The 26,633-nt window shown below is 41.0% G+C and overlaps 1 protein-coding gene across 5 annotated transcripts; it reads right to left on the bottom strand.

The window, feature by feature from the left end:
• Positions 1-2,891: 2,891 nt before the first annotated feature.
• Positions 2,892-26,633, bottom strand: ell2 (elongation factor for RNA polymerase II 2). Of its 5 annotated transcripts, none has more exons than XM_053648507.1 (13): positions 26,387-26,633; positions 15,303-15,389; positions 14,360-14,434; positions 13,455-13,576; positions 13,184-13,347; positions 11,639-11,898; positions 9,108-9,232; positions 8,656-8,722; positions 7,917-8,475; positions 6,917-6,977; positions 6,512-6,683; positions 5,930-5,974; positions 2,892-5,819 (listed from the first exon to the last, which is right to left on the bottom strand). In XM_053648507.1, the coding sequence occupies exons 1-13, from the start codon at positions 26,513-26,515 to the stop codon at positions 5,703-5,705; spliced, it is 1,983 nt and encodes a 660-aa protein (XP_053504482.1). In that variant the 5' UTR covers positions 26,516-26,633; the 3' UTR covers positions 2,892-5,702. The 5 variants fall into 5 exon arrangements, with proteins under 5 accessions (XP_053504482.1, XP_053504483.1, XP_053504481.1 ...); XM_053648508.1 differs by having other exon boundaries at positions 7,917-8,478; positions 15,342-15,389; positions 26,387-26,632; XM_053648506.1 differs by having other exon boundaries at positions 7,917-8,478; positions 26,387-26,632.

Below are 26,633 nucleotides of genomic sequence, written 5' to 3' on the forward strand. Positions count from 1 at the left end.
CATGTATACGGTCATGCCAATAAAGCTTGTTGAATTGAAAAGTAGTTCCAGGAAGGTGTTGACCGCATTACAGTTCCACATCACTTCGCCGTGTTAACTTAAATAACGGAAATGTTAGGCTAACTGTCCACCACAGCACACAGAGCTAACAACAAACAAAATGATAGAAAATTTTGCTTGATTGATTAGTTAATTGGGCACACGGTGGCTTAGTGGTTAGCATGTTCACCTCACACCTCCAGGGTCGGAGGTTTGATTCCCACCGTGGCTTTGTGTGTGTGGAGTTTGTGTGTTCTCCTTGTGCTGCGGGGGTTTCCTCCGGGTACTCCGGTTTCCTCCCCCAGTCCAAAGACATGCATGGTAGGCTGATTGGCATGTCCAAAGTGTCCACAGTGTGTGAATGTGTATGTGATTGTGCCCTGTGATGGATTGGCACCCTGTCCAGAGTGTACCCTGCCTTGTGCCTGATGCTCCCTGTGATAGGCTCCAGGTTTCCCCGTGACCCTGAAAAGGATAAGCCGGATGGATGATTCATTCATTCATTCATTTATTTCTCTCTCTAATAACTGCACATCAATGCCTCAAGTCTCTGTTATTAACACTAAACTGACATTTCAGAATGAGCAAAGGAGGCTTGATATGGGATGCATAATAAATTAGTTCCACACACAAGAGCGTTTTAAGGACAAAACCCTGACAAAAGTGTGGTCGCATTACGCATTACCACCTCAGGTGTGTGTTATTTTTCTAATAACTCAATGGCCCTGTCATGAATTATTCTTTAAAGAAGGATGCTTCATACTTTTGCTTATAGTTCCATTTAATGTCCAAAACGGAATGTCCATGAAACAACTCGGTTCCTGTTCTCGCTTACGTCCTAGCAGAAATAGTCACGCTTTCACTTTCTCTTGACATTAATAAGAAAAATAAAGACAGCTTGTCATGTTACTGAGAAACCACAAAGCCTGCTTAACTTTCCAGCTTGACCTCTGACTGTTACAAAGCAATGACACTGGAGACTCCTTCCAACGATATTAAAGAAACATCTCCTTAACCAAGTTGTTTATTGTGGTTCTTTGGGGAACTGACTGACGGTTCTTGTACTTACAGCTCTGCCTGTGAATTTAAATGTGACGCCCCAATAAAATTCATCACTGACGATTTCACTTTGTATTTTTGATGTAAGTTGAGGAGAAATGGACAGCCTAATAACTTAAAGTAATAGCCAGAGGGAAGAAATTGGATATGAAAATATGAATATCTGGGACGATGCTGCCAGTGTCCATATCTGCCATTATATTTGGGTAGAAATGAAAACAATGGCATATGATTTTACGCAGCTGCTTTAGACCTGCTCTGTGGACCAGCGTATCAGCCAAATCAACTGCGACCATTTTAAGTAGTTGCTAGGAATACTAGTGCAGGACAGGTCCTACTGATTTGAAATGAGTTAAAATCCTAAAAACGTGAGAAGACCAGAGTGAATTCGATACTAACTTTTTTTTTGCTTTCGTTTACTTGATTTTCAACCCGAGACATTTCAAATACTGAATGCTTCCCCCACACATTTTATTCCTCCCCTATTCACCTTCTCCCGTATTGCTGTGTTAGTTTTATGAAACGACATCCATTTAATAACGTCAGTTTCATCAGTTAACGTTGCCATTTAATCGAGCTGTGAAATAAATAGCCGGGGACGTGCCAATACGTCTCCGCAGAACTCGTCCGCATCAGAACGAATTCTTCTCTCTTCATGTGACGAAATAATGAGGTCAAAATCTGCATTTTTACAAGCACAGTAAAGTGATGGATACCTGAGATAAAAAGGTCAGCATGAGAGAGTGGTCGCAGTCCCTGGTCCACACTTCTGATGATGCTCCCATGCAGAAAAAACAAAAATCTGCAGAAAACTGACAACACAAAAGTGCTAGCTGGAGTAATTGGTTGCGTTTACACACACATCAAATTCTGTTTATGGTTTATATATCTAAGGCTGAAGTCGTATCCCGAATATGATGTTTATCTCCTTTCAGTGAAATTTCTGTTTACATGCAACAAATTTCCGATTAAATCAGGCATATTCCAGGAGTGGGAATCGGAATTTGGAGAATCCGAATATTGTCTTAATCTGAATCGGGCAATCCGATTGCGGCATTTACATGACTCAATACTAAGCAGAATACTGCCAAACTCATGTGCATGTAAACGTAGCCATTGACAGATGACTGAAGTGTAGTTTGGACCAGCCACAGGTACACTCGACTTTCAGAACACCGTTGTGTTTTTCAAATTTGGTAAAATTCCAAACAGGAATCAATGTCAAACAGTCCCGCTACAACCACAAATAATGCTAGCTAGCTACATTAGCCGTGGTGTATTTCTGCTCAAATGGCAGAACGGTATGCCTAAAAGAAAAAAATAAATCCCACTAGTGGGTCCCCATCATCTTATTTCAAAAGTATTTAAATATTTCTACTGTAGAATGAGTACGGTCAGCTGATTTTTCATAACAAATGCAAATGGGATTTCTGAAGGTTTCAAATAAAGCGAGTACATGTATATATTTTATACATTATATTTTATCCAGTTATAAAATGACATATCCTTTACTGCAAATATTTTAATTCATACGCAGCATCTTTGAGATGTCCTTCATTAGACTCTGTGGGGTTTTTTGCATTTGTTTCTCAAATTTCTTGTTCAATAAACTATTATAGTAGCACTTTATTTATCATATTTATATAAAATCAAACAGTGACCACTCTGTTATAACAAATATTACAACTTTCTTGCAATAAGTGCAGTTTTTAAAAAGCCTAGATGTTCATTAAGACATTTGTCAAAATACAGGACAAAAATATAAAATACAGGACAAGGAAGACGCAGCAATATTTTTGCCAAGTTCACATTTTTATTGAACTCATGTAATGCATTTCTTAGATGAACATGTTGGAAATATTAACATTCTTAGTAAACCCCATCCCACTTTTAAATCGTAAGAGGTTGTTTGATTTCTTTCCAACAATTTTATTATTATTATTATTTTTTGCATGTTTCGATTTGTGCCTTAACCAGCACTTAGTATCCCTCCCTCTCTCAATGGTTAGTGTCAAACACACATTTAATGGTCTCTTCTTAAACACAACCAATTTCAAGTTGAAATATGAATGTGATAATGGATTTGATCTCTCTGCATAAACCAGCCTAAGAGTGGAGTTGGCATGTTCACTGAAGGGACACTGTTTTGGAGAGAAACGCACTGGGGCTTAGACTAACGCAGGGAGGAGTGTGGGTGAAAGTCAGGGAGATAAAGAGCTGCTCGACTCCACTAATTAATCATTACACACGTTTGGCTTTGTCTTCAGTCCTGCAGTTCTGGACCGCAAGATTAATGTAAATGAAAGAATAAGCGTCCAGGAATAAAACGGGTAGGAAGAAGGAATGCGTATTTAATCGACATGCCCCCCAACCTTCTCTGATTCAGAACAGACAGCGACAGAGCAAAAAATACTGAACGGGATTTATTCATTTGTGCATCCAATCGTACTCAATACTCCTTATTCTTAACAGAATTCACAATACTACATTCTGGGCTGATTGCTGCACAGTTTAACCCAAACCCGATTCTTTTCCACACATGCTAGTGTAAGAATACTCAGAAATAAGAGCGTCTGTAGAATCGTCTCTCATTATCCACTAAGACTTTGCATATATATCTGTAGTGATCAATTTAAAAAAAAAAAATTTTATTTATTTATTTTTTAAATCACATCCGACGGCATGAGAAAGCGGCACGTGCACTTCCCTGTCAGACAGAATCTGCATTTTTCGCATAAAAGCATGAATGGAACATAATGATTCATGATGCTAGCATTTTCTTTAAGGAAAAAAACTCATTGCGTATCGTCGTACAGATATGAGCTGAACCAATAGATGCAGTTTATTTCAAAATCAAAACAATAGCTTTTTTTGGTTTCCCAAAATATATTCGAACAAAGGCTTTGTAAACAAAGTTTCCCTTAAACCTTAAGCATCTTTAGTTTTTTATTTATTTTTTTTTGCCCCTCAGCTGTATTTCATGAAAATAAAGACTTGCGTTTATATCGGATCACCATACATAATTTGCTTATGTCAAAAGTAAGTCTGCAAAATTTTCCTGCTGGAAAAAGAAAAAAAAAAAAAAAGCCTAAACAAAAACAGCATGCTAGTCATTACTTATAAATAACTATGCTTTGAAACTTGTGGAATAATTAGGAATAATACATTTGAAACTGTAATATTAGGTATGGCTCTGGTAGTTCTGCCTCCTCCCCCACCCCACTGAAAACAGAACCTTGTGTTGTTGTGTTTGTCTGGTGCTGTGGAGAGAACACACACACACACACACACTCGCGCACACACACACTCGCCATCCTCATCATTCAAAGTTAAGAACATGTAACATTGAGCCAGGTTGATCACCAATGCTCTGGTGGTTCAAAAGGCTATAGCAGCTTTTTTTGGTTTTCATTTTCTATTTTTTTTTTTCCTCATTTATGTTCTTTTATCCAGATTTCCAAGCCCAACTCTCACAGGCCCACCCCTCCCCTCCCCCCATGAAACAAAAACAGTATTTCTCTCTCTCTCTCTCTTCTTGATCGCTCTTGCACACACCCGCACAACATCTCAAAAGCAAACACTGACGATCCATCGCTATTTTCTTTTGCTTCATGAATGTGAGCTGCTACACGCACACAAACACGCGCGCGCACGTGCACACACACACACACACACGGAGGGAGGAGAAAAAAAAAAACAAACAAAAAAACCATCACACACCTTCCACGGATGTGTGTCTGAACTTTGTCACTAGGTCACAGTCGTTTCTTCTGCTCCGGGCCCCTGGAGCACGGTCGGACTCCACATCCTTGTGTGTAAACGAACACGTTAAGGCACCATTTGCACGGTGAGCGAGAATACTGCTGCTGCTCAAGGCAGGGTCCCGAGAGGAAGGGAATCTTATGGCTCCTGGCTCCACGCTCCCCTTTGCCATGTACCCTCTTTATTTATATCTTTCTTCTTCTTTTTTTTCTTTTTTTTTTTAAATACGCACTGGCTCAGCTGCCCCTGTGCAAAAGGCTTCAGGAAGTCAAATAGACACTGTATATTGTAAGGCCCCAGGCAATGCATTTGCATCCAGAAAAGAAACTAACCCTTGTATCATCCGTGGACTCAATCTTCTCCTTCCATTCAAAATAAATAGATCTTCCTTTTTTCTCTTTTAAATACAGGTAGCTATAGTATATTTTCTTTGCTTTGAAAAAATGTTTAATGTTTGTTTTGTTTTTTTTTTCCTTTTAAAGTCTGTCGGAAAAAAAAAAGAAAAAAAAAGGTATCCTCCTGGACATGCTTGACATCACTAGCAGGAAGAGTGGCTCTCTTCTCTTAAACTGTGGAGGCAGTGGTCAGAAGGAACAATAGGGAAGAAAAGAAGGGGGGGGAATATATATTTATGAAATATAGACTTGTTAAAGGGGAATAAGGAACAGGCAAAAAGATCAGAAATGACCTGTAGGGAGAATACAAGGTGAGAAAACAAAAGAAAGAAAAAAACAAACAAACAAACAAAAAAAAAAAACTCCAGGCTGTCTGATCCCCTGGCTGCCACTGGTTGTGGTCTTTAGGCTGAGAAGAGCTCTGATTGGCTGCTGGAGTCCCACCACTTAACGCCAGGACTGCGCCCTCCGCTGGTCAAAGTCAGCAATGAGCCTCTTGATGTGGGCCAGCTTGTTGTGCAGGTACTCGCAGCGCTGCTTCTCTTCGTGGTAATTCGGGTTGTGCTGTAGTCAGGCGACAGGCAGAAAGACGGTTCACATTAAATAACTGCATTTACCACAAAGTTACATTTCAAATCAGGAATGACCTTTTAATATAAAAAAAAAAACCTCACTTGCTTGACTTTCTTGTATTCTTGAAGCACCTCTTCGTGCACCTCCTGCAAAGGAAATATCAAAACCAGTTGGTTAGAAATTAGATCTTTCAAGCTATCCATTTTTCAGAATTACTACTAAAACATAAGTGATAAATATTTATAGCAGGTTATCAAACTTCTTAATTCTTAAAAAAAAAAAAAGCAAACCCGAGCAATCTGAAGTGAATCTCCACGTTTGTTTTTTTTAAACTGAAGATATAAAGTGACGCAAGGGCAATGTATTTTTTCACTTTTCAGTGCAGCACGTTGCCGTCACGTCACGTCACAAATGAAAAGCAACACTGTAGTAACACAGTACGTCATCTTTCATTCGACATTTAAAGTGTTTAAATAGGGGTTTTAATATATATATATTATATATATATATATATATATTATTATTTTTTTAAAAAAAAGAGGGACTACTTGATTAAACTGGTAGCGTTTTAAACTTCAACGGGAAGTGAATGGATGTTTTGTTGCTTTACAGTGTGAACGCATGGCAATGCGGGGCTGGAAGAATTTTCGGGCTTTAGTTAAATGGTGAGTGTGTTCTCATACCTGGTACTCTTTGGTTCCGGGTAGCAGGCGTCTGCACTGAGCGTCCAGCTGTGTGAAGCGCCGTGTGATGTTCTCCACACGAGCGTGAAGAGTGCGATATTCATCGTACTCGCCGTTAAAGTCATCCTTGTAGCACTGCCTCTGATCCATAGACACTACCGCAGTGTATTTACTGCCAAAGATGTAGAGAAAAACACACACACACACACACACACGTCAAATCAGTTTGCAATGCTAATATTTAAAATAAAAACACCATTAACAATACATATTTACTGAGGCTGGAAGGGCAAATAGCCTACACAGGTGAAGCGCAAGACAGCAAACACTACAAGCATGTTAACTACTTTTTTTTAACTAAAGGAAATAAGTTATATATAAAAAATAAAAATAAAATAAACTTACGCTATGTAATCAGGTATCACTGGTGTGGGAAGTTCAGTAAGCTCAGGTTTGCTTGTTCTGTCTATAGAGAGAACAGAGTGACATGTGACATCATGTGACAGAACACACTGAAAAAACTACACATGGAGACACACCTTGAGCTGGAATTTCAATCATTCTGAAAGATAAATAAGCTGGAGGCACAGAGCAAGTCTCAAATATTATGTTAAGATAAACATTGAAATAAAAAAATGGGTGTTGCATTATTGATCACCATTTGACTAAGCAAACTGTAGAAAAATACAACGGACTAAAAAAAAAAAAAAAAAAAAAAAAAAAAAATCAGCTTAAGCGATAAGTTAATGCTCGCTTTTAACCACGAGTGACAAAGAGGAGGGAAAAAAAAGAAAAGAAAGAAGAAAAAAAAAGCAGCATGTGAGCGCATGTGCAGCGAAACCTCCGTTTTGCAGTGGCTTCTATAGTGATTCGAACGGCTTCTCAAATATCAGTGCCGTGGACGGCGAGTAAAGGCCTCTGCATACTTCCTCGGCTGGCGTCTACAAACAATGCCATTATAGCCACTCGCAGTGCGGTGCACGAGGCAGGAACTCGGACGAGCCCTGCAGATCACCATGCTATGCAGTCAAGCCTGTGATTGGTCATTGCAAAGGAGTCCATGTTGTCGTTGTGAAATCATCTGGAGTACTCGCATGCGACGGCTAATATGAGTGGTAGTGCTAGTGGAGCTCTTATTGCCACGTCAGCATCTGTTCTCGTGGCAAAAACGGACTTACAAGCGTTGCATAAATAAAATAAACAAAGATAAAACCAAACAAAAGGAAAATACAGCAGTTAAGATTATAATGAGATGTTTACATATGATACATTTTTCTAAAACCTTTTCTGGTAAAATTGTACTAATCGAGTCCTTAAGTGAGCAGGACAGTTCAATAAAATTACACAAGCTTGTACGTTCTAAAGGTGGTTCTGTCTTTACGCAAAACACACATGTGAACCCCACCTTCTCGGTGCAGGTCTGCATCTGAAGAGCTGTCCACGTTAGCTGGCGAGTGTTTTCCTGCCTCGATGCGGTGCCTCTTTCTCGGCCTGTCTTCCTTCTCAGCCGGTCCCTCCCTGTGCCGTGCGTTCTCGTCCTCCGCTCTCCTCTCCCGCTCTTTGTCTTTGTGCTTCTTCGACTTCTTTTTGGGCTTTTTGCTACTGTTGGCTGCTGGGGATGTGGCGGAAGCTGGGAGAAAGTTGGAGCTGGGAGTGACGGAGCGGGTTGCGTAGGGTTCCGTCTCCTCCCCGCATGTGGAGCTCTGGTCCAGGGGCAGGTCCTGGGTTCCGCGGCCCTCGGGCGTGCTGGGCGAGTTGGAGTTCGAGCCGGATGGAGGGTGGGACACCGGGGGCTGGGACGAAGGGCCTGGGCAGGCTGCGTTCACTGGAGGAGCCGGTCTCTTCTCCTCGGTTTCTGTAGGCAGGCGGCGATCCGACGAGCTTGAAGCTCCTCGGCTGCTGAGGTGGGAGATACGGGGTTTCTTGGACATCAGAGGGTCGATGAAGTCACCCTGAGGCTGGCGCTTCTGAAAGAGAGAAAAATGGCAAAAAACAAAACAAAAAAAAAAAACCCAAAACCATTTTTAGCTACAAATTAAGTCAAATACATGTCTATGAGAATAATAATAAAAAAAAAACAAAACAAAAAAAAAACAACTACATAGCCATTAATGTGTCTGTAACCATTATGGGAATTTCCATACCTGTGGTGATGATGGTTCTTTTGGAGAACTGCTGGATGAGAGTGAATCTGCAGGCAGGCCCAGTTTACTGAGGAAGAAAAAAAAAAAGAAAAAGAAAGAAGTTTCCACTTAAAACAAGTTTAGGATGCTTTCCAACTCAGGCTACCTACGCTCTGAAACAAACATGCAAGTTGTCCTTCCAGCTCTGCAGGGATTGGATAAGAGGTACTATGAAGTTGTGGGATTTGGTATCGAGCTTGTCGCCTTGATGAAGGATCTTGTGTTTCAATTTCTGAACGTAACCTACACATCTTTTAAATCCATTAAAGTACCAAGAATTAACAAGGCCTTAGCCAGGAGTCCTGTAGAGATCCAGCTCTGTGCTGCTGGATCTTGAACTCCAAATCAGTTCCTCTCTAAAAAGGTCATTCTTCACCAAACGTGCTAGCGCTCGCAACAGGCTGAGGGCTTACCGAGCCAAGATCCGGTCTAGCTGAACGCGCTCGTCCTCAGAGTAGCCGGGCCAGTCTCTCTGGACCTCACGGTAAATGAAGTCCTTTAAGGAGTACGAGTTGTCCTTTGGGTTCAGATTGGCAACCTGAAAGTAAGAGAGTCGGAGAGAACAGGCTAAAAATATTAGCTTAACTGTGCACTTTCATCCTGACCTGCAGCACCTCACTTAAAATTTCAATTGCCCGTTTCGTTTAAACCTGGCTTGTTTGATTTAAACAGCGACCTGAAGAATTATTGCGACCCTTCGTTTAAAAAAAGAAAAAAAAAAAAAAATGAAAAGAAAAAGAAAACTCTGTTCACACGGACTTGTGCATAATTATGCAAAATGCAATCGCTCGTAGCAAAGCACCTTTTTGTAAATTTGCTCTCTGGTTTATTTTGTTGTTGGTTATGAAACTCTCTCTCTCGAAAAAAACCCCAAACATTTGTTTGTTGTGTAATACCTTAAACTTGTAGAAGACTCCAGTAAGTCTGCTCAGTTGTTTATGGAGAAGTTCACAGATGCAGTAGCCAGAGCAATAAAAAAAATAAACGAATTAAAATACATTTTAACATGTTACTGAAGCCAAACTCCAAACACCATTTTTTGATTCGTGTTGTCATCTTGTCGAGTCATTTCTGGTATAGGGGTCTCTCCTGATTCACGTTTATATAGAAGCCTGACTGAAAAGAACTGCCTGGGAGCTTTGCCAAGTTGCTTTGGCTGCCGAGTGGACGCCAATTCTGCAAACCTTACTGACCTATTAAACATTACACTTTTCCTGCAATAGTGTTACACATGGTACAAGAGGTAGGGACAACTATTCCATAATTTTGGCACAGTAAAATTGTTGTGCGTGACCACTGCAGGCAGGCCCAGAGGAAGCAAAATAAACGAGGCGTATGTTGTATGATTCGTATGGTAAGGACAGCGTTTAACGCAAACACGCACGCATACAAACAGGAGGAAAAAAAAAAACGGGGGGGGGGGGGGGGGGGGGAGCCACAAACCAGTGAGGTAAATCGATAAAGTTGCTTCTCACTTTCCACTGCAGCAGGAACCGAGTTTCAGATTCGCTTCTCATACTCGTGTCCAAACAAGGAGAAAGCCTTGCCCTCTCTTCCTGCTGAAATCACTTGGTGGTCACTTGCATTTTATGCATAAAGTGCAATAAAAGGAGTGACATTTCTGCACTGAAACCCACAGGAGGAAATGAAAGAGACCCTTTGATGGATTTCCCCACATTCCAAAAAGTAAACAAAGGAAGCGTGCGCAAAAAAAAAATCCCTACCATACAATTCATTACAGTCAAATATTTTCAAAGAAAGCCTGCTTACTGAACGTGCTGTAAACCATGTGAGCAAGCGAGTCCAATTCTGACACATGATTAATCTATAGTTTATTAGCTAGTCATGCTCGATATTCAGGAGCACATACGTCATGCAGACTGCTTTAGCTGATTTTATTACATAGTTTCATGCTTCAATAGAGTACAAAGTCTTGCAGACTTCTCACTGAGCTGTGAGTGCTACCGATCTGATCTGCTCTGCTGTGCCGGATGAAATTTGCCCCCGTCCGAATCAAATCAGTCATGAAGGTTCATGTGATAGCGGTCGGATATCTATCAGGAGTCCACGATTTTGGTGATACGAAACCGTGCTTGTACCAGCTTACGCATTTGCTTCGGGTTTCTTCTCAAAGCGCTGAATCGCCAATCCTTAAACGCATCACGGCTACACTACTACAGACTACACACATGCACGTCTCATGTACGACCGGCCTGCGCCATCTGAGGTCACTGGGAATCCGACATGGATATTGATATCTAATAACGCCACTAATTGCAATCTGATATTTCTTATTTATACGCAATTATTACCGCCATTAATTGATATTGCAATTTTCCAATTCTCAGAACAGTCAGACTTTATTTATTTACTTACTTTTAAATTAACTAGTTGCATACCACCAGGCTTGCTATGATTGCCTGCTATTAGCCTGAAAGTCCCAAAACTACACACAATCAGACGAGATTAAAATGCCTGAGGCGCTGAAAGTACCTTTAAGGTGTAAAATATCATTTATCAAATTATTTAATAAACAGATAAGTGCTGATAATATAATAATGTATAATTATTTGTAAGGGTAGGGCAGTGCAAAGTGATGAAGCAAAACTCCAATATAAAATATACCTTGGCACTTTGGCATGGGTAAAGACCTGATTTAAATGCACAAATGGTCAGCAAAACAATACTAAAGGGCTAGATAAGCAGAACCACTAAAACCTACATTAATACCCGATGCCGTTCGGCCATTCTCGCAGCTTGAGAGCTGCTCAAAATTCAGCATTGCTACATTTTTTATAAAGGTGTGATCACATATTGGGGATTTTCTGCGAATCTCTGCCTCCTGCACACCCTTAAATCTCCTGCCACAGCCTTTCGTGTGCCCTACTCACTCGAATGCCTTTTTATTATTCTCCCTGTGTCCTAGTCCTTGCGGTGTTGTTACCTGCTGTAAGGTGCTCCCCAGCGAATTGCGGTCCTTTTGGCTGATCCCATCTCGCTGCAGCCTGGCTAAGACTTCCAGCTTCTTGTAGGAGCGCAGAGCCAGCAGGTGGATGATGCGCTCCCGGTATGGCCGCTGGGACACTGGGTTGTTGGTAAGGCACTTGCGGATGGTGTTGGCTGGGTTCATGGGGGTCGACCGTTTCCTCTCGGGGACCGGGTCGGGGGCAGACGGAGCTGGCTTTCGGATCTGCACCTTTGCACCTGTGTCGAAGGAGAGAGCTGGCTGAGAACAGAGACTACAGATAGCGATCAGTTAAAGCCCTTACATCAGCAGTTTTATCAATGGCACGGCCACCCGGTTTTTCCTCACGACACTATGCAATTCACTCCAGGTGAATGATATCTAGACGCAAACAAGTTTGACGGTAAAGACTCAGGGCCAGCTGCTTCACTGCACTGGCTCGACATTTCCGCTTCTTTTCTTTCGCTTCCCCTCTTGGCTGCTTGATGCAAATGCCCCCCTCTCTAATTCCCCAGGTGCAGGAGGCACACAGAAGCAGTGAAAAACTTTAGTTAATAGTGCAACACTCTGAGGTGGTCAGAAGACCCGGGCCTCCACTGGTGGGGTGGGGAGGGGGGATAGGGGGCTGCAACACCGTTAAGAAAACCAAAAAGAGCTTCTGGTGTTGCTGTTGTGTTTAGTGTTGCTTTCTATGTACTTCTATTAAACCATTCTGTGATCTATTCATGCACTCGTTTCTGGTCAGCTACAACTGTATCACTCTAGAGGTCTGGAATGGATTCTTCAAGGAAAAAAACAAAACAAAACAAAAAAACCCTCTATTTTCAGGACTCAATAAGAACAGCCTGGTCTAGAGCCGAAAATAATTAATGCCTAAAACAAAGGCGTGACTCGTTATTCTCTTTGCAGAACAAAACCAATCGTCGCATTTCCCCCAAACTAATCCTTCCTCCATGTTTTTCCTCTCATTTCTCTTTTTCTTCAACCTTGTTTCAGCACTATTTTTATACAGGAACAAGAAAAAAAAGAAAGAAAAAAAGATATAAAGGATGGGCGATGGTGATCGTGTAGACGTATTAGACGTAGACAGACTAGACGTACAGTGCTACTTTTCTACTGTGTGTCGCCATGAATCGTGTTGCGTTCATCCTCACCCTTCCACACAAATAGAAGGATGTTTGCGTCACTGAACCGCTGCTTTAACTCTACAATCGATCAGCTTTCATTACTGAGAAAGAGGTGAAGCTTAGATGCAACAGTGAACACAGTAATATATATATAAAATGCAAAATTGCAAGTTTCACTGTGGAACAGTTCCAAGGCAGCTGTCAGTGGGTGAAAATGCAACTTGTACTTCCAGAATTTCATTTCAAGCCACTATTTACACCAGCAAGCAAACGAGCGTCCATAAAACGGACAGAGAGATTAAGCCATATTATCTTGACCAACTTTTACTCCATAATCCACACTACTAGAGAACCAGACCTGGGGGACCTGTACGTTAATCCAAACAGAACCACCTGCCTCGGAATTGCCCTCCAGGTTTGATGACCTTGGTGCCCCTCTTGCGCGTGTCCTCCTCGGCCTGCGTCATGCGCTCTCTGGTCACCTGGTAGGAATCGTTGGTGGCGCACACTGTGATTTTGTCCTGGATCGCCCCCAGAGAGGACAAGTGGGGGACCCCAGAGCTAGAGGTAGCAGACACAGGCTTAAGACGTGGAGCACTTACAGCAACGGCCAGAAGATATTTCTTTGAAAGGGCTTTTTATTTATTTAGTTAGTTTGTTTGTTTTACCTGGGCACATGCTGCTGAATGCATTCAAAGCTTCCCTGAGGATTGTCCTTGCCGACATTGGACAGGTAGAAATCGAAGATGTGAGATCCATCTGAGACGTCCGACTTTGGAATCTTGATGCGCTGCGGGATTGCAAAAACGAGACAGGATAAACCCCCGACCGATGATGCTTACATCACAAACGGTACGTGAAAAATAAAAAGATGGACGCACGAGATGATCGGAAATCACTTGCCGAAAAATATATTTCGCACTTACCCCAAACGTAGCCGATCAGCCACAGCGTTTGGTTTGCACTAAGGCTACTATAATTCATGAATACATTATCGAAACCCAGCTGCCCGCCTTATACCCAGAAGTCCAATTAACCGAGCTAAAAACGCATTAATGTAAAATATTGAAAATATCAAAGGGAGTACTCGAATCCCTGGGAGACGTGACTTTATAATGTCTCTCTTTATAATGTCTTTAGTGACGAAGCGTCAAAAATGTTGAGCCATCATTCCGGCGTTCTCGTCATACGTACAGTTGAGGTCACAAGTGTGCAAACGCGTTGCACAATCTGCTTTTTTTTTTTTTTTTTTTAAAGAAGGATCATAAAAATGGCATTTTCTTTATATAGTCCCGCCTGAATAAACCATTTCACATAACATGTTTACATACATTCCACAAGACACAATAATAACTGAATTTACACAAATGAACCAGTTCAAAAGGTTTACACTTCTGTTTAAAGATCTCCCCCCTCCCCCATTTAGTGCTACCCTTCTGAAGCTTCATAAGATATTTATATTTTCCCAGAAGACAAAAATAATCATTTACACCAACCACCCTGCTCAAAAGTTTACACCCCCCGGCTCTTAATGCATCGTGTTGCCTTCTTGAGTATCAGTGAACGTTTGCACCTTTTGTAATTGTCGTGTACGAGTCCCTTGGTTGTCCTCAGTGTGAAAAAGACGGACCTCGACATCATATAGCCGCTGTTGGAAAAGGGTTAAATATACAGAAGATGCTAGAAAGCAAAGAATGTGCAGGTTCTGGAGGATTTTTCTGAAGAAATGTGGGGAGTTTAACTGCTCAGGACAACTTCTGAACTGGTTTATTTGTGTAAATTCAGTTATTAATGCGTCTTGTGGACTATATGTACACATCGGTTTAGGAATAGGAAAGCAAATGGGACTAAAAAAAAAAATGAAATAAAAATACTACAGGATGACAGCCCTTATAATATATTACAGCATCCAACTACACGGTCATAAATCATTTTGGAAGGTTGACAGAGACATGTGTTTATGCATGATCTTGGGCGAGACATGCTTCTGTTACTGTCTAGGTGCAGAACAAAACTAAAGACGCAAACGTTGGATACCGAGCAGCAAGTTTTGGCAGAGCGATTACATTGTGGTCAAATGTTGGAACTGCACAAATTTAAACTGAACATGTGGAGACCAGTTTATAGTGTGTAGGCATCAAGAAGAAGAAAAAAAATCCCCCCAAGAAAAAGAAAAAAAAGGCAAGGAAATAGACTTTGCTCATAACTGCATAACTACAGGGTAGTATTAACAGCCCCAGAAGAGCAAACGCCGGCGTGGCTTGCAGGGTCAGAGGTTAACCAGCTATTTTTACGGTCAAACAGTGAAAGCTAAAAAGCCTCAGACTCGACCCTCAGGCCAAACAGACACTCCTAAACACCAGGACTAGCGTTAGACACACGGTTAGAGCTGTGACACGCAAGCACACACTTTTCTCTGATTGCTGTTCAGAAATAAACTGGGTTATATCGGTTTTCGTGCAGCTTCCCTGAAAAATAAATAAATAAAATCATGCAGCTTATGATTTGAAGGTTACCACTGGAAGCGCACATCTTGGTGTTAAGTGTCCACCTACCCCTTGCAGTCCTTGGAAATGTATTGTTGGCTGTGAGGACGGTACATTCTGGAAAAGAAGAAGAAAAAAAAATCTTTTATTTGTAGGCAGCTTAAACCAGAAAGAAAAAAAAAAAAAAAGGCTCTTGGGTCTACACAGTACTTCACATAGCAGTTATAACAGACAGTTTATTTAAGATCAGGAAGGAAAAGGTTTTCTAAATCTTGTCAAACTATTCTGACCAAACCCCACCTCTGAGCTACTACTGTATTTCTTCCCCTGGGGGGGGAAAAAAAAATAAAAAGCTGACTGACTGACTTTAACTGACCCTCATTGTTGAAATGAACTGCTCAGGATATCCGCACTGTACACGGTGGTAAATCTGTGCTGTTTCATGTAGGTGTGTATCCAGTCCTGAAGCATTACTGTAATCACAGTATAATCTCTTAACTGACATCATGCAAGTAATAACACACAAGATAGTGTCCTGATTTTTTTTTTTTTAAATATCAACCCCGCTGTGGTGTGATGCGTTTCATTCCTCATTTTATTCACTTAAAACCACAGCACAATGTACTGTTTATCCATTTATAGTTACGTTTCATGCTGTGAAACCTCTGCAAAACTAGTTCCTGTTCTTTCAGACTTTATAACAACCATAAAAAGTCATCCTTATACCAACTTCTCTTTTTTGTTTCTCTTGAAGAAAAAAACTAAAATTTCACCTTATGTTAAAGAAACTACAAATTCATCTTTCCTAAAGACTTAACGCAACAGTTACTTCGAACCCTTACAAAGCGTTAACACTAGAGACTCCTTCAAACACTGCCTCACAGAAAGCCTCACCATTTTCAACAATTAATGCTGTGACAGTTTAGTGCAACTTAAAAAAAAAAAAAAAAAAAAAAAAAAAAACACAACACCTTTCTTGTACGAATAACCTGGAAGATGTCTAGAACAAGTTAAAAACGACGGGCTAAGCCGTGGCCTCAGCGAAGGTTTATTAAAGCGCACCTATAATAGTTTTTAAAAGTGTCTAATATTGTTTTAGAGGTCTCATACGATAGGTTTACATGCATCTGAGGTCAAAAACACTTTAACGTGCTCATAATTTAATCTGCAGCATTGCCCCCCCCCCCCCCCCCCCCAGTGTCACAAATGACTCGTTAAATGATCCGTTCTAAAGGATTCGTTCTAAACTTCTCCTTTCATAGAACATACTCTGCCCTGATTGGTCAGATGTCCCAGTCTGTTGTGATTGGTCTACCTCTGTCAGCGTGTTTCGAAAAGGAAACACCCACTACCGTAACGACTTTCAACTCCCTCTGTTCACGAGCAGCTAATGAAGACCAGAGGCGGGGCTTTTTTGTTACAAACCTATGTAGGTTAGTACAGGAAGTAAGTCTGGAATTACAACGATTCGTTTCAGCCGTTCAGAGTCGGTTCCTTCTTTTGGGGAGTCAATAACTCTGTCGTGTGCTTAGATTTTTTAAACTTTGCAGCCTTTTACATTCACAAACAGCTCTATAACTCACTACATGAAAGGGAATATTTGAAAAACCATAATAAGTGCACTTTAAGTCACTGAGAAAACCCGTAGGGAAAATGGACTTCTGGTCTGGAATGCTTGTTTGCGTTTGGATACACCTCCTGTCAGTCATTTCATAGACACTATACGGGACACCGAAGAACCTGCAGGCAGAGCTTTGTGAACATGGGCGGGAACCTCTCAAACGCCAAACCAAAATAGCCATTAAAAAGACCTAGTCTTGGGGATTAAAAAAAAAAAAGAAGAAGAATTGTACCTAATACACCTTTAAACCTTCTGACCAATCCAGATCGAGAATGTGGCGTAACTGTGACTAGCTTTGCGTGTTCGTTCTCAAAAAAAAAACAACAACAAAAAAAATACAGAAAACAGATGAAACTCCACCAACGAGTGATTTGCTTAAACTGGATCTTTTAACTAAACTGTTGTGCGCTCAAAGGCCAAACTGGGCTTGTCTATACACGTTCTTCTTTTAAAAAGACAACGTTCAAGAACAAGTTCAACCACTCTACTATGAAATTTCAGCACGCAGAGTATAAACACAAGCGGTGGATCGATACAAGGGGTCCCATATTCCCCAACTCCGTGCGCAAGCTCTGAGCAGAAATAGCTGAATCGTTGATCGAGTAGACAGCTGAGACACTGTCTATCGGTCAGCCATCAATAATACGCGTCACAGCCATCTACTGGTCTCCAGAGACCACGTTTCGTCCATCTCCAACAACTCCATCTTCCTGAATGTGTCAGTAAAGGCAGTGAGTCAGTGTTGCGTCAGGCATTACGTCATTAGGTTACTGCTGATGGGTTTTGCAACTGCAAACCACAAAATGGAAATTGTGAAAACCAAAAGAACCATATTTCCACAGTATTCATAGACTTAAAAAAAAAAAAAAAAAAAAAAAGATTTTACGCAGGTTTATCGTTTGTCACAGAATAATACGCAGTAATTCTAACCAGCCAAGAAGAGAGAAGAAAAAGAAAAAAAAAAAGAAAAAAAAAAAAAAAAAAAAACATTTTACCACAAAAACAGGAGTACGTTGCAGACAGGAAGTCTCGATTATAATAGCATAAAGGATTAAACATGTAATTCACCGAACTGATATTTACCTGCAATCAGAAATGTTTGGATTTATAAGCAGCCTGGTGTGTATTAAGGAAATTACAGGACGATGTGAGTGAAAGAAAATCTTAAAAAGGGAACACACGGGACGACCTGTCCGTCACTACGGAAATGTAAAACATTCACATTCCTCATACATTTACCTGACTTTAACCCCCGCCCCCCAAACTCAGATCAAGATAGACTTCTTTTTGGTAGCATGCACACAAACGGGTCAGGTGATCCCGAGCTGGACAGATCAACTGTACCGAAACAACAGTTTCACTTTTCCACAGATGTGCAATGCAAAAAAGACAAAAAAGCCCCCCCAAAAAAAGCCACACACAATGCAAAAGTCCAGTGTGAGCATATCCCTCTTCTCTATTTTTTTTTTTTTTTTTTACCCGACCAGAGTTCTACTGGTTCACAAGACCCAGGTTCATGAATTCACAGGTCAAAGTTCCCCTAGATAAAGTCGAACCAACATGAAAGTACCCAGAAAGCTACCAGCAACAAACGTGTCTTTCAAGTGAACTGGATTTTCCACCAGATGCCTTTTTTAAATTTATTTTTTTTAAAAATCGGTGTTTCTTCAGAGTGCTAATTTAGCAGAGAATGCAGAAAAGCGTTGTTTTCAGCTGTCTTTTGTATCACTGTAGTACAGGCTAAAAGATCATACATTCTACACATTTATAAATCACATTGCATAGTAGATGCTGGCAGCTCTGCTGTTGGTGTTTTAACCCCTGAAATCGTATTTTCCATCGCACACGTACGTGCGTGCCGAACCCAATCCGTAACCCCTTGAGTCGGTAAATCCTGACTCAAAGCTGGACTCTTGTGCTCAGCAGATCGGATGAGTCTGCGAGTTCAACGAGTCCGTTCAGAGCTGGAGATTTCCAGCATTTCACTGTATGCAGCAGTCTGTGTAGGGCTGGGCGTGAACAGGAATTCTTTTTAATTAACAACAAACCAACAACGATTAGCCATTATTCCATCGCTCAAGCCGTCCGTCTGCCTTAGTTGGCTAAAAAAAAAGGTCACGTCTACTTCTAAAATGCTGTGCAGTCGAGACAATGAAATATTTGACTATGAGGCCTGACCATTTGACATCGCTAGAACACGTACATTTACTTAAGTAACGTTTAAAAAAAAAAAAAAATTAGTTGTCAGCATAGTTCTAATAGCACCACTTTATTCAAGTAAAAATGTAAAGTAGTAAAAAACAATAAAACCCAGTTTCACTTCAAGTCACTCTGAAGTGCCTTGAAACTGTTGCCGTAATTTTGACTGAAACAGGAAATCAAGGCGGGACGCATCAAGTGGCTCCTGCAGCTTTTTAAAAACAGCCAATAGCGTTTAAATACCTCACAGCTGTACTTGACAGCTGGGCACGCTTCAGATTCTAGACAGCATTTGATTGGACAGAAAATCTGAGGAGAAGTTGAAGTGCAGAACGATGTCATCAAAACGGTTGCTCCTTATTAGTAGTAGAGAGACTGTACATTTTGAATGCTGCTTTTCTAGTTGTATAAGAAGTTGCTTTAAATTCATTAAGAGTTACATGCTCAAGCGACATCTCAAAGTTTCTGTTTCCAGGATGTCTAAAAATTACGAAAGACAACTTAATAGCACGTATGCAATAAACTCGGTTCTCTGCAGCAGAAAAGTAAACTTACACTGGGTAGCGATGTAGCTAGCTACAGTGTTTACAGCAAGGGTATGACCTGTCTAATTCATCTCTCTCTTATTTTCCTAACCTGGGTAAGATTCCTTGGTCCTTTATTTATTTATTTTTTTAGGTCTATGATATACCAGGCGGGGTTGTCCGGGTTGTCAAGGCTTGAGACATTACTTCTTAGATAATGAGAAAGACACGCTTCGCTGCTGTTGCCTGAGGTAAAGTCAACGGTTTGTTTAAACCTGCACTTTACTCGTTTCCGCTGTATGCGCTCTAGATTATTTTCAGAAGCAGAAGAACATGCTTATAACTGACTATCGCAAAGGCTAGATCACAAATAAAATAAAGTTCAAAAAAATTCTAACAACAATAACAGATTTTGTCATTGACCGTTTCGAATTACTTTTCTGGTCGCGCATGTAAAATTCTCTTCTTTGACTTGCCTGTCCAAAAAAACGTTGCTTGTCCAATACAAGCATTAATGTTGAGCCCTGATGGGGACTTTAAAGAGTCTGGAAAATTATCATCAGTAAACATGGCCACGAACTGCCTACTTTCACAGGAGATTACCAACCACAGAACCCCCCCCCCCCCCTTCATCTTCTCACTTCGAGGGCGTAGAGTTTTGGTTTGTAACTACATTTGACCAGCCCCCCCTTACACTGTTACCTTTGGTTGAACCTTAAATGGTTTTCTAGTGGGCATATAATGCACTTTGCAAGTTCTATAGCATTATGACCTCATCCCTAGTAATAAGCAAAAAACGAAGGCAGCTTAATTGCGTGCTCAAAGCGGGGGGGGGGGGGGGGGGGGGGGGGAAGGTCACCTACATATTCCTAGTTGGAAACATTTTGGAGATGGCAGATTAATGTTTTAAATCTACCTACAGTAAAGTCAGTGCCTCCTTGGGATATGCTTAAGAAAGCGATTTGCACAGTCTTTGGTTTATGCCAACACAACGTAGGGTTACTGATAATGTTCGTGCTCATTACAGACTAAACGTTTGAAAGCACGTTAATGGATATGTTTACAACTTTTGCTTCATTTATCCACACAATTTTTTTTTTTTTTTTTTTTAAATAGCACCATTTACTGTGCATTCTGAAATGTACATTTGTTCCTGTCACACATTTAAAAATTTTTTTTTTTTTTTTTTTTTTTTAAAGTCTTATTTTCAGATTATTCAGGAAAAGTGCAGATAAAGCAATAACAGCAGCACACAAGTCAAACTTACACACAAACTAAACCAGCTGTGCATGTAGAAAAACAAGCTGAGCCAAGAAAAACCTTTAAATGATGCCCAAGATTAAATATTTCCCCCCGCTTTTTTTGGGGGGGGGGGGGTCTACAACAATGCCAAAACACTAACCTAAACCCAAAATAATTTTGCAAAAAAAAAAACCCAAAACAAAACAAAACAAAAAAAAAAACCCTGCACCACCACCAGCCTTCAATTATATTCAAATGACAGTAGGGTGCTTTCGCAGAGGCTTGTACAACCAGATCATTTTCACATTCCCCACCCTCCAAACACAGTCTTACTGCACATATCCGCACAGCGCTGCTCACGTTACAGAGCAGCAGGGAGAACCAGGCCCAGACGGTTCTCCTATAACTGCTAAATCACCATGTATGTGCCAGGACGATAGCACACACACACACACACACACACACACACACACACACACACACACACACACACACACACACACACACACAGAGAGAGAGAGACAGACAGACAGGTCTGCTGGCTCAGCATTAACCCTGCTCTCTGCTTAACCACGAAAGATAAGCTACCAAGACTATATCATAAATAAATACCGTGCTTCAACATGCCTGCAGCTCGAAATCAAACAGAAAAAGGTCTGAGTGTTGACAAGAAGACCTACAGGCGCGAGTCTGCATTCACCGTCATAGGTTCACGCATTCCTTCTTTTCTCTTCGGCCCTGCAACTACAGCTGGTCTTGGCACACCTCCAGAGATGAAAAATGACCACCAATGATTAACAAATGTTCTAGAAGGCACCGCACAGACGCCCAACAAAACACTTAAATAAACACTTATAAACCGGTTCGCAACATAACGTATAGATCTAAAAGGGTCACATTTCTCAAGGAAAAGAACTGCACACTTTCCAGTAAGCCGACTACAGGCTCAACATAACAAGCTGGCTAAATCATGTAAAACTCTTACTGTTTTTGTATCACGAGACGACGGAAACATTGTGGAATTCTGTAGGCACTAAACTTATCCTTCAAAAACAAATAAAAAATACCACTGGCAAAATTATTTATACCATGTAAATATTGTTTGAGGGTGCCAAGTCCAACCGTGCAAATGAGAAACTGGAAGACATTTGCAGAAACACCATTTCTAGTAGAGTAGACAAATGGTATGTTCATTAGCTAGTCAACAGGCACGTAAAAGTTGTACTGTGTAAACATCATTCAAGCACGTGGGCGGCTGTGGCTCAGCTGGTAATGCTAGTCGTAGGGTTGGCGGTTCGATTCCCGGCCCGCATGACTCCACATGACTCCTTGGGCAAGATACTGAACACCAAGTTGCTCCCGATGGCAAGTTAGCACCTTGCATGGCAGCTCTGCTATCGGTGTGTGAGAATGGGTGAATGAGACGCAGTGTAAAGCGCTTTGGATAAAAGCGCTATATAAAGGCGTCATTTACCATTAGCCTGATCGCACCCCAGTTGATGGGTTTAGTGCAGCAGGTGGTGGGATTCAGAAACCTGCGTTCGAGTTACAGCATACAGAACATGATGTTTAAACTTGCATACTGGTCATCGTACCAACTTAAACGGTAACAAAACCGCTGCATGTACAGCTGTGGGACTGCAGAAATAAGTCGTTCCAACCGCTATAAGATTCCTTGTTATTCAATTTGTTTCATTTGCATAATTTTTCATAGTACATTTTACAATAACCAGCATGGGAATTTCAGCATCCTGCATTTCTTCTTTGGTTTCAATCGGAGAGCGTTTCTCTGTGGTCGACCCGCCGTGGTCAAGTCACAGCGTCAAGCGTCTGGTGACGCAAAAGCAACATGACGGAGTGGTACGTGACAACAGCAGCTTCTTTAACAGATGTTTGACCTTTTGTGAACTCGTCATGTTTTGTGTTGAAACTTGAATCACGCTTCAGCAAACCAAAAGAAGCAGGAGTGTTTAGTCTGACAACCGCGCTGCCCCGATGGGAAGGTTTCAACTCAACAGTGGAAATCTTATGGTGCTTTTCCAGTCCACAGTACGGCTTGACTCGACTCTGCTCGCTTTTTGGTCGCTTTTCCACTTTGGATAGTACCCACTACTTTTTTTTTTTTTTTTATACTACCTCGGTCGAGGTTCTAAGCGAGCCGAGACGAAATGTGAGCCACGCACTGAGGGAGCAAGGATTCTCCTTAACGAGTGGTTCTGTATTGGGCCTGAATAAATGTGTGTCATTTAATACATACTTTGTGTATGAAAATATAACATTAATTGAAAATTGTGCATCATTTATCTCATTACAGATAAAATTACAACAAAAGGTTTCTATCTAAGATTTTTAAATCTCGCTTGTTACCGCTTTCCAAACAGGCGTTTATCGAAGTCATTCCTGTCGCGGCTGAACCTAACTCAGTCATATCAAGCACTACGTAGGTCATTTTACATCCTTAATGGGATCAATGTTCAGTGAACAGGAAAGGCGTTTGGAATATGGCCTGACCGTGTATTTGTACTTCGATAAGAACATTATTCCTGCGTGAAGGCGAGTGGAAGATGGCACCCACGTTGAGACCGCACCATGGAACTGCAATGGAAAAGCAAGCGCAGAAAAGTATAGCGTGCCGAGTTGTACCGTGCAGTGGAAACAGTACTTTTAAAGCCTGGCAGGCCAGCCACTAGATCTGGGTTTGTCAACACGACGACAGGGGGACTGTAGCGCATCAGATCAATGTGTGGAGAAAAACTGGCTGCATTTTTAAAACGATCCATTGCAGCATCTGTAGCAGATCTTGTCTTGGCAAAGCACATGGATTCATGCAAATTATTCACCTGAAGGTAGCTCATAGAGCAAGGAAAGTTTTCACAGACTTCCATTTTATTTTCGATTTCACTTACACGGCTTGTTCAACAGAGAGGGAAAAAAATAGGGTTGACGAAAAATAAAGACGACCGGACAGAGAAGTATGCCTTTATCCTCCGCTTCACGTTCAAAACAGATGCATCTCCTCAGTCCTGAGTCGATGGCACTAGTCAAAATTGGTAAGGTGTGAAACGACCAGAAGGTCGGGGGTTCAAGGCCCAGCACCACCAAGCTGTCAATGTTGGGCCCTTGAGCAAGGCCCTTAACCCTCTCTGCTCCAGGGGCGCCGTATCATGGCTGACCCTGCGCTCTCTCCCCAACTTCCTGACAAGCTGGGACATGTGAAGAAAAGAATTTCACTGTGCTGTAATGTCTACATGACAAATAAAGCCGCCTTCTTCTTTAACTGTTGTTGTCATGCAGCATTTCAGTCGCATATCCAGCTTTTATATGCAACGGGACCTTAGTTACGAGAATATTCTTCTTCTAGATGATCAATATCGATTTGACTACACCTTTATTGCTCCAATTTCTCCTTTGAGGAAAAAAACCACAATATGCTCAGATGAAATAAGCAGTGCATAAGCAGTGTTTTTTTTTTTTTTTTGGGGGGGGGGGGGGGGGGGTCATGCTTCATCATGTCCTTTTTGGAGAGTGAGTCCATGTTGAATAGTGAGTGCTGTAGGCCTGCTGTGGCTTTAACTCAAAGACTGCCTCGTAAGCACTTTGAGTCAGTGTAGAGCTTTAAAAAAAAAAAAAAAATTCCAGACAATGTAACTGTTCATGAGGCCATGGAGCCAATTTCTCTCCGTTTGCTCACGTCAAGCAATTCTCCTCGCTTTCAAAAGCTATAGAAATGTCGAGAAGGATTCAAGCGATTGATTCGCTTACTATTTACCTCAGGAATCACTAAATCAGACATGACTTGCCAAATATAGCTACATGTCGTGTCAAACTTAATCATTTATTAGCTCTATATTTAACCATGTTTTTTTTTTTTTTACTACTTTCTTGAAACGTAGACACACAAAGCTACTTTTATTTAGCTCTCGAATTGGTAGCTAGCTAGTTGTTTAAAAGCTTTGCGTATGGTAGGTAGGCAGGTTATCGGTTAGCCAACTAGCTTGCCAACGAACCGTTAGACAGAGACCAAATAAATACAAAATAATTTAAAATCCCCCGACAAGAAAGACACTAATAACTTATTTATATATTTTTTTAAATCACAGAAGCTAGCAGAGTATTTTGTGCTAGCTCGTAAATAGGTCGGTTTGTGAATTATTTTAATTAATCCTCTTAGCTAGTTATCTCCGGGCATATCTCCTGGCTAGCTCGGTTAGCACCACACACACAAAAAAAGGCGAAGTATATCAACCAAATAAACTAAATAAACCAACTAATATATCAGCTAATTCAACATACCACTTGGTTAAAAATATTTGCTATGTGTATACAAACCCCATTGAAATGCCAGACACTAGTTTAAACCTCGACTAGGATGTGTTTGTTTTTTTTTAAACCCCGAAACCTGTTAAGCAGCGAACCATTACTTTCTTCAGCAATGCTATAGCAAACCAAGCTTATTATTATTATTATTATTATTATTATTATTATTATTTTTTACTTCATGTCAAACAGTTGATATTTTATACAAATATACCCTATATATGGTGCAGAAGCAGTTATATATTTAAACCCTGTGTAGCACATCTATATAGGGATCTTGTCAGGGTTCAGACGTAGCAGGCTTAGCTTACGAGCTAGAAGTATTAGCACGGATATTTGAAGATAATTTTTTATTTATTTTTTGCTTCAACATTTACGCTATAAAATGTCACATTTCTCCTTTTCACTTCAATAACGGTGATATTATTGTCTAAAAAACCGAGCTATCCGGTTAACAGGTGAAATTAAACACTGGCTGTAAAACCCAAACTCGACCAGCTAGCTAACCAACTAGCGGTATACTATCAGACATGTTCAGACTACATTGTGCTGAGAAATACCGTGGAAGGAAAAACCAAACAAAAACAACATCAACAACTTGTATATCAACACGATAGTTTTAAAGCACAACTAACCGATTACATTTCATTTCCTGACCCACTTGCCAAGTCGTGTATTATTTAATAACCCCGACAATAAACTGAATAGAAAAGCTAGCTGTGTGTTAGTGCTATACAGATACATATACATAGTTGAGAAAGTTTGTATAACTCGGATCACCGACATCCACTTCGAGAACATTTTGGACAGATTAGAAAACAAATAAAAATAGAAACTGTTTGTTTGGTTGTTGTTGTTGTTTATTTATTTATTTTTAAATCAGAAGTAAACTAGGTATTGCTTGCTAATATAAGGATTGCAGAGCTGGCAACATTAAGTGGCTTTTTCTCCAGTTAGCTGGACGTTTCAAATTCACACATCTAACGTTTATTTAGTTCAACCTCTTTAAAAGAAACACCGCCTTATAGTCTGAAGGCTTTTTTTTCGTTGTCATATAAAAGATTAGTTTGACAACACTTCCTAACTGCGTCTTTTTTCCCCCTTTTGGGCCAGCAGATTATATTATAGTGCGTGGCACTGCTGTCTCTTCCACCAGCTCTGGAGAAGTTTATTAGACGACAGTGCGATGTTTTTAAATCATTCAGACTTACCTTACAGTTTCGGTAGTTTTCTAGCGCTCGTATGGCCGTCTCGGTAAGTTTTACGTGCAGAACGGTGATTCTGTCGGCATTGCGGCCGCAATTGAGTCCGTATCTCCCGTCCTCGGAGAGAGCGGCCATCTTTACCAGCCTGCCACCATCGTCCCTCTGACGTACAACCTAAATCAGCTAGCTAGCGCTCTCGCGCTCTCTCTCCCTGTCGCTCTCGCGCGCGCTCGCTCTCTCTCTCTCTCTCTCT

Source organism: Ictalurus furcatus, chromosome 18 (assembly GCF_023375685.1).
Source record: "Ictalurus furcatus strain D&B chromosome 18, Billie_1.0, whole genome shotgun sequence".
NCBI classification, from domain to species: domain Eukaryota; kingdom Metazoa; phylum Chordata; class Actinopteri; order Siluriformes; family Ictaluridae; genus Ictalurus; species Ictalurus furcatus.